Below are 13761 nucleotides of genomic sequence, written 5' to 3' on the forward strand. Positions count from 1 at the left end.
ATAGAATCAAGGAAAACACTAAAGCTTTCTGTACGTAAATCGAGAATAAAAGGGGGCTCTAATCTTACTCTAGTTAATCAAGAACAGTAGTGGGAAGTTGTGCGTGGAGTCCGAGGAGATAGAAGTGCTAAATGAATATTTTTTTGTCTGTCTTCATACTGGGAGGAAAAGAAATGTTGCCAAGGAGAATACTGAGATACAGGCTGCTAGACTAGATGGGATTGAGGTTCACAAGGAGGTGGTGTTAGTAATTCTGGGAAGTGTGAAAATAGGTATGTCCCCAGGGCCGGATAGGATTTATGCTAGGATTCTTTGGGAAGCCAGGGAGGAGATTGCTGAGCCTTTGGTTATAATCTTTATGTCATCATTATCTATGGTAATAGTACCAGAAGACTGGAGGATAGCAAATGTTGTCCCCTCGTTCAAGAAGGGGAGTAGGGACAATCTTGGTAATTATAGACTATTGAGTCTTACTTCGGTTGTGGGTAAAGTGTTGGAAAAGGTTATAAGATCTAGGATTTATAATTATTTAGAAATGAATAAGTTGATTAGGGATAGTCAACATGGTTTTGTGAAGCGTAGGTAGTGCCTCACAAACTTTATTGAGTTCTTTGAGAAGGTGACCAAACAGGTGGATGAGGGTAAACTGGTTGATGTGGTGTATATGGATTACAGTAAGGCGTTTGGTAAGGTTCCCCACGGTAGGCTATTGCACAAAACATGAAGGCATGGGATTGAGGGTGATTTAGAGGTTTGGATCCGAAGTTGGCTAGCTGAAAGAAGACAGGGTGGTGGTTGATGGGAAATGTTCATCCTGGAGTTCAGTTACTAGTGGTGTACCACAAGGATCTATTTTGGATCCACTGCTATTTGTCATTTTATAAATGACCTGCATGAAAGGGTAGAGGATGGGTTAGTAAATTTGCCAATGACACTTGGGTTGGTGGAGCTGTGGACAGTGCCGAAGGATGTTGCAGGTTACAGAGGGACATAAATACGCTGCAAACCTGGGATGAGAAGTGGCAAATGGAGTTTCATGTGGAAAAATGTGAGTGATTCACTTTGGAAGGAGCAACAGGAATGAAGAGTACTGGGCTCATGGTAAGATTCTTGGCAGTGTAGATGAGCAGAGAGATCTCGGTGTCCATGTATATAGATCCCTGAAAGTTGCCACCCAGGTTGATAGAGAAGGCATATGGGGTGTGTTAGTTTTTATTGATAGAGGGATTGAGTCTCGGAGCCATGAGGTCATGTTGCAGCTGTACAAAACTCTGGTGCAGCCGCACTTGGAGTATCGCGTACAGTTCTGGTCACCACATTATGGGAAGGATGTGGAAGCTTTGGAAAGGGTTCAGAGGCGATTTACTAGGATGTTGCCTGGTATGGAAGGAAGGTCTTATGAGGAAAGGCTGAGGGCTTTCAAGCTGTTTTCATTTGACAGAAGAAGGTTGAGAGGTGACTTAATTGAGACATATAAGATAAGCAGAGAGTTAGATAGGGTGAACAGTGAGAGCCTTTTTCCTCAGATGGTAATGGCTAGCACGAGGGGACATATCTTTAAATAGAGGGGTGATAGATATAGGACAGATGTCAGAGGTAGTTTCTTTACTCAGAGTAATAGGAGTGTGGAATATCCTGCCTGCAACAGTCTTGGACTCACCAACTTTAAGGGCATTTAAATGGTCATTGGATAAACATAAGGATGAAAATGGAATAGTGTAGGATATATAGGCTTCAGATTGGTTCCACAGGTCAGTGCAACATTGAGGGCATAAAGGCCTGTGCTGCACTGTTATGTTTTATGTTCTATATTGTTCAAATTAATGTAAAAATAGATCAGTTATTTTTTAAATGTTAGCTGTATTGAAGCTGTGGAAAACTAGTCTTTTCCATTAAAAATCTCCAAAAAGAACCAGAAGACATAGAAGCAGAAGTAGGTAATTTGGCCCTTTGAGTCTGCTCTACCATCAGTGAGATCATAGCTGATCTGATAATCCTCATCTCTAGGTTCCTGCCTTTTCCCCATAATCGAGGAGCAGGAGAATCGACGTTTCGGGCATAAGCCCTTCTTCAGGAATGAGGAAGGTGTGTCAAGCAGGCTAAGATAAAAGGTAGGGAGGAGGGACTTCGGGGAGGGGCATTGGGAATGCGATAGGTGGAAGGAGGTTAAGGTGAGGGTGATAGGCCGCAGAGGGGATGGGGGCGGAGAGGCAGGAAGAAGATTGCAGGTCAAGAAGGCGGTGCTGAGTCCAAGGGTTGGGACTGAGATAAGGTGGGGGGATGGGAAATGAGGAAGCTGGAGAAATTTGCATTCATCCCTTGTGGTTGGAGGGTTCCTAGGCAGAAGATGAGGCGCTCTTCCTCCAGGTGTCATGTTGCCATGGTCTGGTGATGGAGGAGGTAAAGTCGCTGAACTGTTCAACCTCCTCGTGGGAATACGAGATAGCGCTGATACACTCATCGATGTAACGGAGGAAAAGGTGGGGGTGTGATGCCTATACACCTCCATCCCCCATCACAAAGGCCTCAAAGCCCTCCGCTTCTTCCTTTCCTGCCGACCCAACCAGTACCCTTCCACTAACCCCCTCCTTCGACTGATTGAACTGGTTCTCACTCTGAACAACTTCTCTTTCCAATCCTCCCACTTCCTCCAAACCAAAGGAGTAGCCATGGGTACCCGCATGGGCCCCAGCTATGCCTGCCTCTTCGTCGGATATGTGGAACAGTCCATCTTCTGCAGCTACACTGGCACCACCCCCCACCTTTTCCTCCGCTACATCGATGACTGTATCGGCGCTACCTCGTGCTCTCATGATGGTTGAACAGTTCATCCATTTTACTAACACCTTCCACTCCGACCTCAAATTTATGTGGACCATCTCAGACCCCTCCCTCCCCTTCCTAGACCTCTCCATTTCTATCTCGGGCGACCAACTCAACACGGACATTTATTATAAACCGACCGATTCCTTTAGCTACCTAGATTACACCCCCTCCCACTCTGCCCCCTGTACAATCAGATGGCCTCCTTCTTCAAAGACCGCAATTTCCCCTCAGACGTGGTTGACGATGCTCTCCACTGCATCTCCTCCACTTCCCGCTCCTCCGCCCTTGAACCCCGCCCCTCCAATCGCCCCCAGATCAGAATCCCACTGGTCCTCCCCTACCACCCCACCAACCTCCAGACACATTGTCTCATCCTTTGCCATTTCCGCCACCTTCAAACAGACCCCATCACCAAGGACATATTTCCCTCCCCTTCCCTATCAGCATTCCAGAAAGACCACTCCCTCTGCAGCTCCCTCGTCAGGTCCCCCACCAACCCAACCTCCACTCCCGGCACCTTCCCCTGCAAACACAAGAAATGCAAAACTTGCACCCACACCTCCCCCCTCACTTCCCTTCAAGGCCCCAAGGGATCCTTCCATATCCGTCACAAATTCACCTGCACCTCCACCTCCACACACATTAGTCACTGCATCCACTGTGGCCTCCTCTATATTGGGGAGACAGGCCACCTACTTGCGGAACATTTCAGAGAACACCTCTGGGACACCTGCACCAACCAGCCCAACCGTCCTGTGGCTGAACACTTTAACTCCCCCTCCCACTCTGCCAAGGACATGCAGGTCCTTGGCCTCCTCCATCGCCAGACCATGGCAACACGATGCCTGGAGGAAGAGGGCCTCATCTTCCGCCAGGAACCCTCCAACCACAAGGGATGAATGCAGATTTCCCCAGCTTCCTCATTTCCCCTCCCCCCACCTTATCTCAGTCCCAACCCTCGGACTCAGCACTGCCTTCTTCACCTGCAATCTTCTTCCCGACCTCTCCGCCCCCGCTCCCGCTGTGGCCTATCACCCTCACCTTAACCTCATTCCACCTATCGCATTCCCAACACCCCACCCCCAAGGCCCTCCTCCCTACCTTTTATCTTAGCCTGCTTGGCACACCTTCCTCATTCCTGAAGGTCTTATGCCCGAAACATCGATCCTCCTGCTCCTTGGATGCTGCCTGACCTGCTGTGCTTTTCCAGCAACACATTTTTCAGCTCTGACCTCCAGCATCTGCATTCCTCACTTTCTCCCACTTTTTCCCCATAATCCTCAATTCCTTCACTCATTAAAAATTGGACTATTTCAGCCTTCAATATACTTGACAAGACAACTTCTATAGCCCTCTTTGCCTGATCAAAGAACCCGGCTTTGGAAAGCAGCTTCCCCTCCTTCTTACCCTGTAATCCTATCATCATTCATCTGTGGATTGGATCCTTCAGCAATTAATAATCTGTGTTGCTAAAATAGGTTGGTATCATGGAGTCATCGAAATGTACAGCATGGAAACAGACCCTTCGGTCCAACCTAATCTAGTTCCATTTGCCAGCACTTGGCCCATATCCCTCATTTATCCATCCAGAATATTAGTCAAGATTTTAGGAGCACTCCCTTGCTCTGCTTTGGATAGCACCATCTGGCAAATTGAGCCATGCCATACCAGTTTGTAATAGACTAAGCAGTAACATACCACAAACTGGCCCATTTAACTTTAATATACACCATTAACATTCACATTGTAGTTTGTTTAAACCTTTGTAAATTCAATTGTTTTAAAATACACAACTTATGCATTTCAGAATAAGCAATCTTTTACATGAAGCAATAAAAGCGAAAAACTCAAAAAATGTGATATGTAGACACAAATCATTAAACATCTTCTGGATTTTTAAAACTAAGGCAGGATTCGTGGAGGAGTCCTGAAGTGTGTGTTTATGTTGAGATGTGCCACACTTATGTTCTGTATGAGTGAAATCACAAATGGGGCAAGAAACAATTTAATGGTACAGCATTTTCACCTCATTTATAGATGAAGAAGATGAAGATAGAATATAACCCTTATGCCAAAGGTGCTCTACCACATAACAGAAGACAGAACAAAACACCTCAAAGGTCAGTGTTCATAGATTCCTAAGCTTCGCAGGCAGATTGCATATATTACAATCAGTGTGATTTTGCTGTGCTGATATGTAAAATCTATTATATTTATTTCAACCGACTGTGAAAGGAATTACCAATGATAATACTTTTTAATGGTGATAATGGTTACATCTATGTGGTACACTTATAAATTGTTAAAAAATACAAAAGTTTAGATTTTTTTTAGATTAATTGCTAATCCTTTACCCTGAAAGAGATTATTTCTATTTAGGAAGAGATGATTATCAAATGTGATGTTGCTAGGGGCCATGTTTAAATGTTTCAACCAGATTTCTGCATATGGAGCTAATCAGAGAATACATAAATCTACAGTCTGCCACTAATTGGACCAAATAAGATTAAAATGTAGCCGGTGTAGAAAAAAAGTGTTCGACTTTGTTACAAATGACTGACTTGTAAACACCTTCGGTCAAGTTATGGACTTCAGTGCAAAATTGTTATACCAAGACGTTCTTTTTTCAAAAGACCGATTTATAATTTGGTACTTCATGATATTTCTAAATTTGTTTTTGGATGTTGTTTATCATAAGCATTTCTCTTCCAATTCCTCAGACAATCTGCATCATCCAGACCCTTGCTCCTTTCAGATTAATTTCTGATGTCCAATATTTTATGATGCAGCAGGTTTATAAAAGGTTGATGGAATATTCCAAAATACTGATGACATGGAATATTCCAAAATACTGATGACTGACAGATCAATAATTTTTTTCTGAGTCAATTTTTTTTCATGTTCCCTGTTTATGATTGGGCCAGCATTTTGCATAATTAGTGCATTTAACATGAAGAATAAAGGTTAGTCACCATGAAAAGCAACAGCAAAAACTGCAATATTCAAGTTTATTGGCCTGTGTAGCCTGCACTTGTAATCTCATTAAATTAGTGGTTTTCCCCCTAATAATGGCAACATCTCTAACCTTGAGGATGATGATTGGCGGTTAACTGCCAGACTTTGTTTGAATGTTAAACCAATTTTGTACCTGATTGTTCGAGGCATTGTCCTGAGAAATAAGCAAATAGCTATCATCTATTTTGCTGAATTGAAAAAGAGAACTGTGAGTACGTGTTATTTCTGTCTGCAAAGAACAGAATATTAGTAACAAAGTATTTAGCTTCTAGTACATGCAAGCGTGTCATACTACCAACTCAGTTGTTGATCCTAAAATAGTGTCAGCATAATTATTTGGACACTGAAGCACATCCAGAGATATTGTCCATTTGTAGAAACACATGTTGAAGATTGTGTTGTGTGTTTCGAAACACAGCATTTTTAGATATGGTCACTACATTGTTTGTTCGGAACTGTCAAAGGTATATAATACACCTGTCTTTGGGACATACAGTCCAAATATGTAACATTGGACTACATATTTGGTAGATAAAATATCTTTTTTGGCTCAATGACAGCATTTGTTAGTGGTGAACACCGTCACATTGCTATTGCATAGGAGCAGCATGTAACCTTCAAGTTTTGAGATACGTTAGCCTTCCAGGATAATCTGTGAGGTAAGCTGGATACTTTTCAGGACCAGAATTGATAGCCTTAGACCTGTTCATGAGTTACACAATATAAAGTGAGAAATTTCATGATCACGGTAGTCATTATCTTATTGCTTGGCTTTGATGTGCCTTAAATCAGCATTAATCTTGTACAATGAACAAATGGCTAAAGAATTATTTATGAGTCCGATACGACCAACCTTATAGCACGTAGAACTATAGAGTTTTCAATGTGTATTCAGTGATTAGCGAAGATAAGTTTGCAATAGATAGTAGTAGAGAATCTCCTGGCCAATTTCTCAACTAGAATATTCAGGAGATCATTTAACAGTTTACTTCAAATGTAAATTGAGTGCAAGATGTAACCCAGTAAGACATTTTAAGAAAATTCTCACATGTATCTGCAAATATAAATGCAGCAAACGTGTCATTTAATATGAGAAATATGCAAGGGATGAATGTTTAGGTATCATTCAATTGAAGACACATTTCTGCTGGAATTCAAAGATGTTTGCAAGAGCTGTGACTAGCTGTGACCTCATGGAAATACCATCTAGGCATGATAGAGTCTTTAAAACTGAAATAAACTGCATAAGTTGAGTTCATAAATTCAATGAATATGCAATGGTGGTGGATCTAGATTGCTATATAATGCTGCAGTGCAGATATCTCTGGCTTCCATGAGTTGTACATTGGTGAATAGGATAGTAATGTCAAATGTGCACGTGGATGCCACATTGCTATCGATGTGCAAGTTCTGTATGGTCCGAGTAAATGTGGAGGAATTCCAATGTGTAATTGGAATATCTATTCAGAATTGGTGGTTGCAATTCACCCAACCATTTTTTCTAGTTAGTTTTGTACAGAACCAGTGACAGATAAGATAGGACATAAAGGGACATCACTTTTGTGATGTGCACATATAGTTCACTGTGACAACAAACCTTGTAGTGTATATAACCTGGCAGCTTGTTGCTCTCATACTAGTCCAGCAGGCATTTTTTAACTTGTTTTCAAGTAAGGTTGTCCAGGCATGCTGAGCAGCATTTCCACTGGATATAAATTTGGATTTATCATTAAGAATGTTAAGCATCTTATTGATATAGTTGAAAATGTGTTGCTGGTTAAAGCACAGCAGGTTAGGCAGCATCCAAGGAATAGGAAATTCGACGTTTCGGGCATAAGCCCTTCATCAGGAATGAGGAGAGGGTGCAAGGCAGGCTAAGATAAATAATACCATTTAATTGATATAGTCAAGTTTGTTAAGGATGACTATTCCAGTCCCTTCATTGATTTTATATGTATGTCTAGGTGCTACCAGACATTTACATTGCATATTCAAAGTAGACAAGTCATTCAGAATTCTGCAGTACAAATGTGGTAGCTGAGCTAGATGTATCATCAAAGATTCAGTACTTTCTTTCAACACTGGGTTGTATCAGGATAGCTGGGAATTGAGGAGTTTGAACTCAGCAAACACCTCTTCACATTTGAGGTTGGATGAAGGTACACCAAAACTAAAACCATGCTCAAGGATAACTCCTCCTCACTTTCAGACCTTACATGGTCAAATGGATTTATTGCATGTTTAGCGACATTGTGAATTGCTTTGTCAAACTGTTTTTGTTTAAGTGTGTTTACTATGCAGTCTTGTTTCAAATTATTTATGATATGGTCATTTATTGAAGCAATGTAGCAACAAACTGATCAAATCCAAAAATGAAAGAAACTTTTGCAATTTAGACCAAGACAGTGTCAGGTATTGCATACATTTGTGATGTTATCAATATTTTCAATCTCATCTTGTATAAACATTGGTGAAACAGTGTCTCACTTTAGCATTAAAATTACATTTAGAAGTAAAAATTGGCAAAAATTTGGGTTTAATGTACACTTGAAGAAATCCAACTGAAAAACTTGCCCATTCTTAACTTACACATAAGTTGGACTATGTTGTTGGTATCCTGAATTTGCTTTTTGTTGTACTTTTGATTCAAATATGCAAGTAATCATTTGGTAGCACAGAACTTGCATATTGCTGAAAAAAAAACCCATTTTGTTTTTTCATTTTGCACATTCATCAGACAATTTGCATAAATACCTTTGAATAAATCTGGCAGTTGACTATCAATCATGATTAATAGATGCATACGTCATGCCCCTACCACTCAAAGTACACTTGATAACTGATTATCATTTTTCTCTCATTCAAAATAAATGTTGGCTTCTCCTAAAATTTATATTTCTTGTGAGTTGTCCTGACGAGTGCAAGATGAAAATTTCAACAAAATGTGTCTTTTTCAACAATATTCAAGTTATATTCTAAAAAATGACTATCACTTATATCTTTTTGCTGACCTAGAAAAGGAAGCAAGTCAAGAGGGAACAAAGATTTGAAAAGGTTACATCAAGGAAGCAGGAAATTACAATACATTCAGCATAAATCTCTTGCTTGGGAATTAGAAAATTTAGGGTTGAGGCTCAACTCCACAAATTTGCCAAAGAATCTAGGTTCATACATTTATACAGATCAGAAAAGCTATTTTGGGAAGATATTCAATTAAGATCTCCACTTATCTGTAGTTCAGATAGGTATCAACAACTTATTGATACTGTCACAGGGGATGTCTAAGATACAATACATGAACTCTAGTCCAGATGTAGCCTGCAAGATGCTTTGATCCAGCTAGTTCCTAACTACTTTGTGTATATTTAAAAATACAGTTTCAGTTCTTTATCTTCCAGATCCAGGTAAGAGGCATTTCTCTAATAACTCAAAATCCACTAAACAGGGAGCAAACTTCATCAATTCCCCAAATGTGGGAACCTTAAACAAGACATGTGGAAGTCCAGCTCTACATACAGGGGTCTCACTACTGAAGGTCTCGCCTTTTCGGTGAAATGTAATGAGGAAGACAGGGGCCACCAGTGTCGACCATGAAATCTGTTGATATTCCACCAGTCCCATCACTGGGAGCTGTGAGGGTATTAAGTCCTGATTTACAGCAGGAACTGAATGTCCAGACTCCATTGTATATTTAATTAAATAGAAAGAAGTCCAGCTCCTGAAGTCACAGGTGTGCAGCTCTGCATTACTGGCAGCATGGTGAAAGGTGCCAATGCCAATAATACTCATGATCTTCCATCAAGACTCACGATTAGATCCTTGGAGAAAGGTCAATGAAGGCTACTGGAGGTCATGGGGGGGGGGGGGGGGTGGGGGGGGAAGGCTGCCAGCAAAGTAGACAGAGCAATTACTGGAAAGGGGAGAGTGAAGTCTTCTGTTTGCACCCCCTACCTAAAGCCAAGTCCCTCAATCATGTTGCATGGCTTCGAATAGGGGACATTCTCAGAAGGTTGCAAGCAAACCTGACTGAGTTTGCTGTTAGTCTTCCAGCATGACAAGCTCCCTGCCCACGTTGGTTGAATAATGGTGGTGTTAGGATGAGGCTCTGAAATTGGCATTAATTGCTTGAATTGACATCTGAGAAGGGAAGGCCACTGTCAGCCTTCCTCCCACCAGACCTAATCAGGTAAGGGGGTTTTGCACCACCAGATTGTGTCTTGATTAATAGCATTCCAAACTTCAAAATGTGGGCATTTCTAAACTATTGAAAGATAAGCAAGGAGTTTTCCTGCTGTAATGGACAACATTCCTTCCTCACCGGGATAACGTGATCATTCATGCTGATTGCTGTATACAAATTGTGATGTTTTATTGTGTCCATGTCTTTCAGGTTTTTTTTCCCCTAATGAAATCAGAAGCTAATCAGAGTGAGGAAACCTGACACACTCTTTTGCTTCATTAGAAAGCTATCTTAATTTAAATTCAGAAGTGAATGTTGCAGTAACCATCAACATTATCTTGACTTTGTATAATTAGGAAACATGAAAACCAAAGTTAATGGTTTGAAGTGCAAGCAGGGGATAAGGTTTCACAGGTGCATCTTGAGGTTTGGCTACCTATGTTATATTAACGTCACTATATGTTCACATTGAGGTTATTTTGATCCTGATTTTAAGAAGGCCCCATTAAATCAGTACTGCAATTCTGCAGGTTTTTAATCTGAAACCTGAATCAGCTACCTCAGTGTAGTTACCTGACTATCATATCATATATGGAACTGACTTTATAGTTAGTCACATAAGCACAGTCACTGCAACTGAAAATGAAATGAAATCATAAATTTAAATTGCCTTAAGTACTTGAAAGGAAGTTATATAATTTCATCTGAACCTTTCAGAAACATTAGAATCCCACTCTTGATTTATACGAATAAGCTGAATGGCTCAGGAACAAGAGGGTAAAACTACTTTCTGTCTCAAAGTGTCAAAATCAAAATTTTCTTGAAAATGTGTCAAAACCACATTTTGCTTATGCACCTTGTTTCCCATTCCTGTGCAGCAGCACTTTCAACTTTGACAATTATAATACAAAAGTAAAAGCTGGAGATCTCATGAAGTGCTTGTAGCAACCGTAGGAATAAAGAAAGATTTACACTAACAGAACATCTTTCATAATGACTAAACATTTAGAAGCACTTTATAGTTAAAGAAAAATTTAGAAGTTGAGATATTGTTGTTGGAAACACCAATATATAAATATCAAATTCAAACATTCTGGCTTGGAAAATAATTGCACTACTCCACCGTTTTAAGTGTGCAACTGCTTTCCATTTTTTTGAGATGCAGATAGAGAACAAGGGAGAAGCATTTAATGAGATTATAATATTGAAGTGCCCAAGATTAATCTTTATGTTCTGGCATTAGCTTGCAAGAGCAGGAGACTATCCTGGTGTCAGAATATTTGTTTAGTCAGGTCTGGAGATGGACAACGAAACCAATATAGTTAGGAAAATATCTGGAGGCAGTCAAAATTGACACCAAGTAATGGAAGGTAGTAAGATTGGTCAGGGGTAAGTTTCAAGGAGTGCCCTAATGACAGAGAAGCAGAGGGGTTTAAGGAGGAAATTTCAATTCTTACGGTCATGATTGTTCTACAGGAGACATTTGAACATTCAGAAAAGGCTAGAATGAGAGGAATATAGAGTTCTGCAGAATCGTAGAAGGTTACAGAAATAAGACAAAGTGAGGCCATAGAGGGAATTGGATACAAGGATGAGCAATTTGAATTCAAATTTTTTAGCCTACTAGAAGATCATTGGAGGTTTGTAAACATCAGGATGAACAGGATATTCAATATTAGGATAAGGGCAGCAGAGTTTATGGACAAGTTTACTGGAGATAAAAGTTCACATATTACACCAGTCACAGATAAGAAAATTAAATATATGCTTCCTCAGACAATGATTAGGATGTGAGAAAGTAAAGATTTTGATTTAGACAAGGGCATCAAAAGTAGAGATAAATAAGTGGTTGAGAATAGACCGTGACAAGTTTTCAGTCAGGTCAAGGGCCAGATGCTGGTAGATAGGAAACTGGAAGTACAGTTGTAAATGACTCGGGGGAAATTATTACCTCGAGTTCCAGATTCTCCCACAAAAGGAAACATCCTTTCAACATCCAACCAGTCATGTCCCCTCAGGATCTTTAAATGTTTCAATTAACACCTTTGACTCTTCTAAACTCCAGATGATATATGCCCTTTCTAACCTTCCATCATAAGACAATCTGCTCATTCCGGGTATTAGTTAAGTAAACCTTCTCAATTGCTTCAACATATTAACGTCCCCAATGCTGTACTTAGGGTATTGATGAAACCATATCTGGAGTACTATGTTGATTTAGATTTTATTGTCATGTGTACTCAAGTACTGTGTACAAGGGTATAGTGAAAAATGTACAGTGTCACCACACATGGCACCATCTTAGGTACAAAGTACCGAGGTACAAAATCTTAGTTACAGAAGTAGAAAATAACTTTAAAAAGTTCAGCACTAGAATCTAAAATAAATAAAATTTACAAAGTCAAACATTACAGTCCTTTCTTAAGCTGTGGGCCTGCAGACACTCCAAGCTGGGCTTTCCCCAAGAGGGCTCACTCTCCTCTGCTTTCACCCATGCTGGGCTAAGACCTGCCCATGTTTGCCAGCTGTCTTTGTTGTTGCAAAGCTTTGGTCTCAACTGCCACTTTCCCCTCTCACCTTAAACCTATGCCCTCTCGTTTTGGATTCCCCCAGCCTTCCCCCAGGAAAAAGAGCTTGCCTATTCACCCTAGCCATGCTCCTCATGATTTTATAAACCTCTAAGACACCCCTAAACCGCTGACACTCCAAGGAAAAATGTCCCTTTAACTCAAACCTTCACCTGAGCCTTTGAGAAAGCCATGTTGACCCTGTCTGACTTACAAATTTTATTTTGAAAAATAGACATTAAAAGTGACACTGAAGCACTCATCTGTGACATCAAAACACCATTCTGGTTTTGTCATGGGCTGTTGGTCATCATCAGGTCTATAAGAAGGAGGCATTTCTTTTGTATGGTATTAATGATTGGCTACATTTCAGTAAAGTGTCGATCCCAAAAACCACTAGATGCAAGATATTTGTTTTATTTATTCTGTCTGTGTGCTGTTGGTTATGAGTGTGCTGATGGTCGTGGTGGAAATATCATATTTGATAGAACACCATGAATGTTGTGACTGCATTTCAAAATAAATTTCAAAGATTTATAGCTTATAAATTATTGTTAAAATATCAGTGCACACATTTAATGCATTTTTGCATCTGTCTGATAAATATCTGCTACAATAACAGACCAACAGATTAAGAACAGAGCAGATCTACAAATGTTTATAGAAGTAATCTGTTAATACTGCCAAGTTTAAATTTATAGCTTCAGATCAACATTCTTGTGCAGTTTTATTTATCGATTTAAAGAAAATAATTTAAACCGGGGCGGCACGGTGGCACAGTGGTTAGCACTGCTGCCTCACAGCGCCTGAGACCTGGGTTCAATTCCCGACTCAGGCGACTGACTGTGTGGAGTTTGCATGTTCTCCCCGTGTCTGCGTGGGTTTCCTCCGGGTGCTCCGGTTTCCTCCCACAGTCCAAAGATGTGCGGGTCAGGTGAATTGGCCATGCTACATCGCCCGTAGTGTTAGGTAAGGGGTAAACGTAGGGGTATGGGTGGGTTGCGCTTCAGCGGGTCGTTGTGGACTTGTTGGGCCGAAGGGCCTGTTTCCACACTGTAAGTAATCTAATCTAATCAGAAAATATCAGGGAAACTTGTTTCTTAAAGCTACTGTTGAGTTTAACATTGCATGGTGCTGAAATAACATCAGCACTCATTAATCCAGGCTTTTTCA

The 13761-nt window shown here is 40.5% G+C and overlaps 1 protein-coding gene across 1 annotated transcript in view; it reads left to right on the forward strand.

Moving 5' to 3' along the window:
- LOC132827061 (T-box transcription factor mls-1-like) overlaps positions 1-13761 on the forward strand; it is a 51936-nt gene that overhangs the window by 26995 nt on the left and 11180 nt on the right. The window contains exon 5 of the mRNA XM_060843495.1: positions 4864-4946. Coding sequence (XP_060699478.1) covers positions 4864-4946 — 83 coding nt within the window. The remainder of the gene's footprint in view (positions 1-4863; positions 4947-13761) is intronic.

Source organism: Hemiscyllium ocellatum, chromosome 24 (genome assembly GCF_020745735.1).
Source record: "Hemiscyllium ocellatum isolate sHemOce1 chromosome 24, sHemOce1.pat.X.cur, whole genome shotgun sequence".
Taxonomy (NCBI): Eukaryota; Metazoa; Chordata; class Chondrichthyes; order Orectolobiformes; family Hemiscylliidae; genus Hemiscyllium; species Hemiscyllium ocellatum.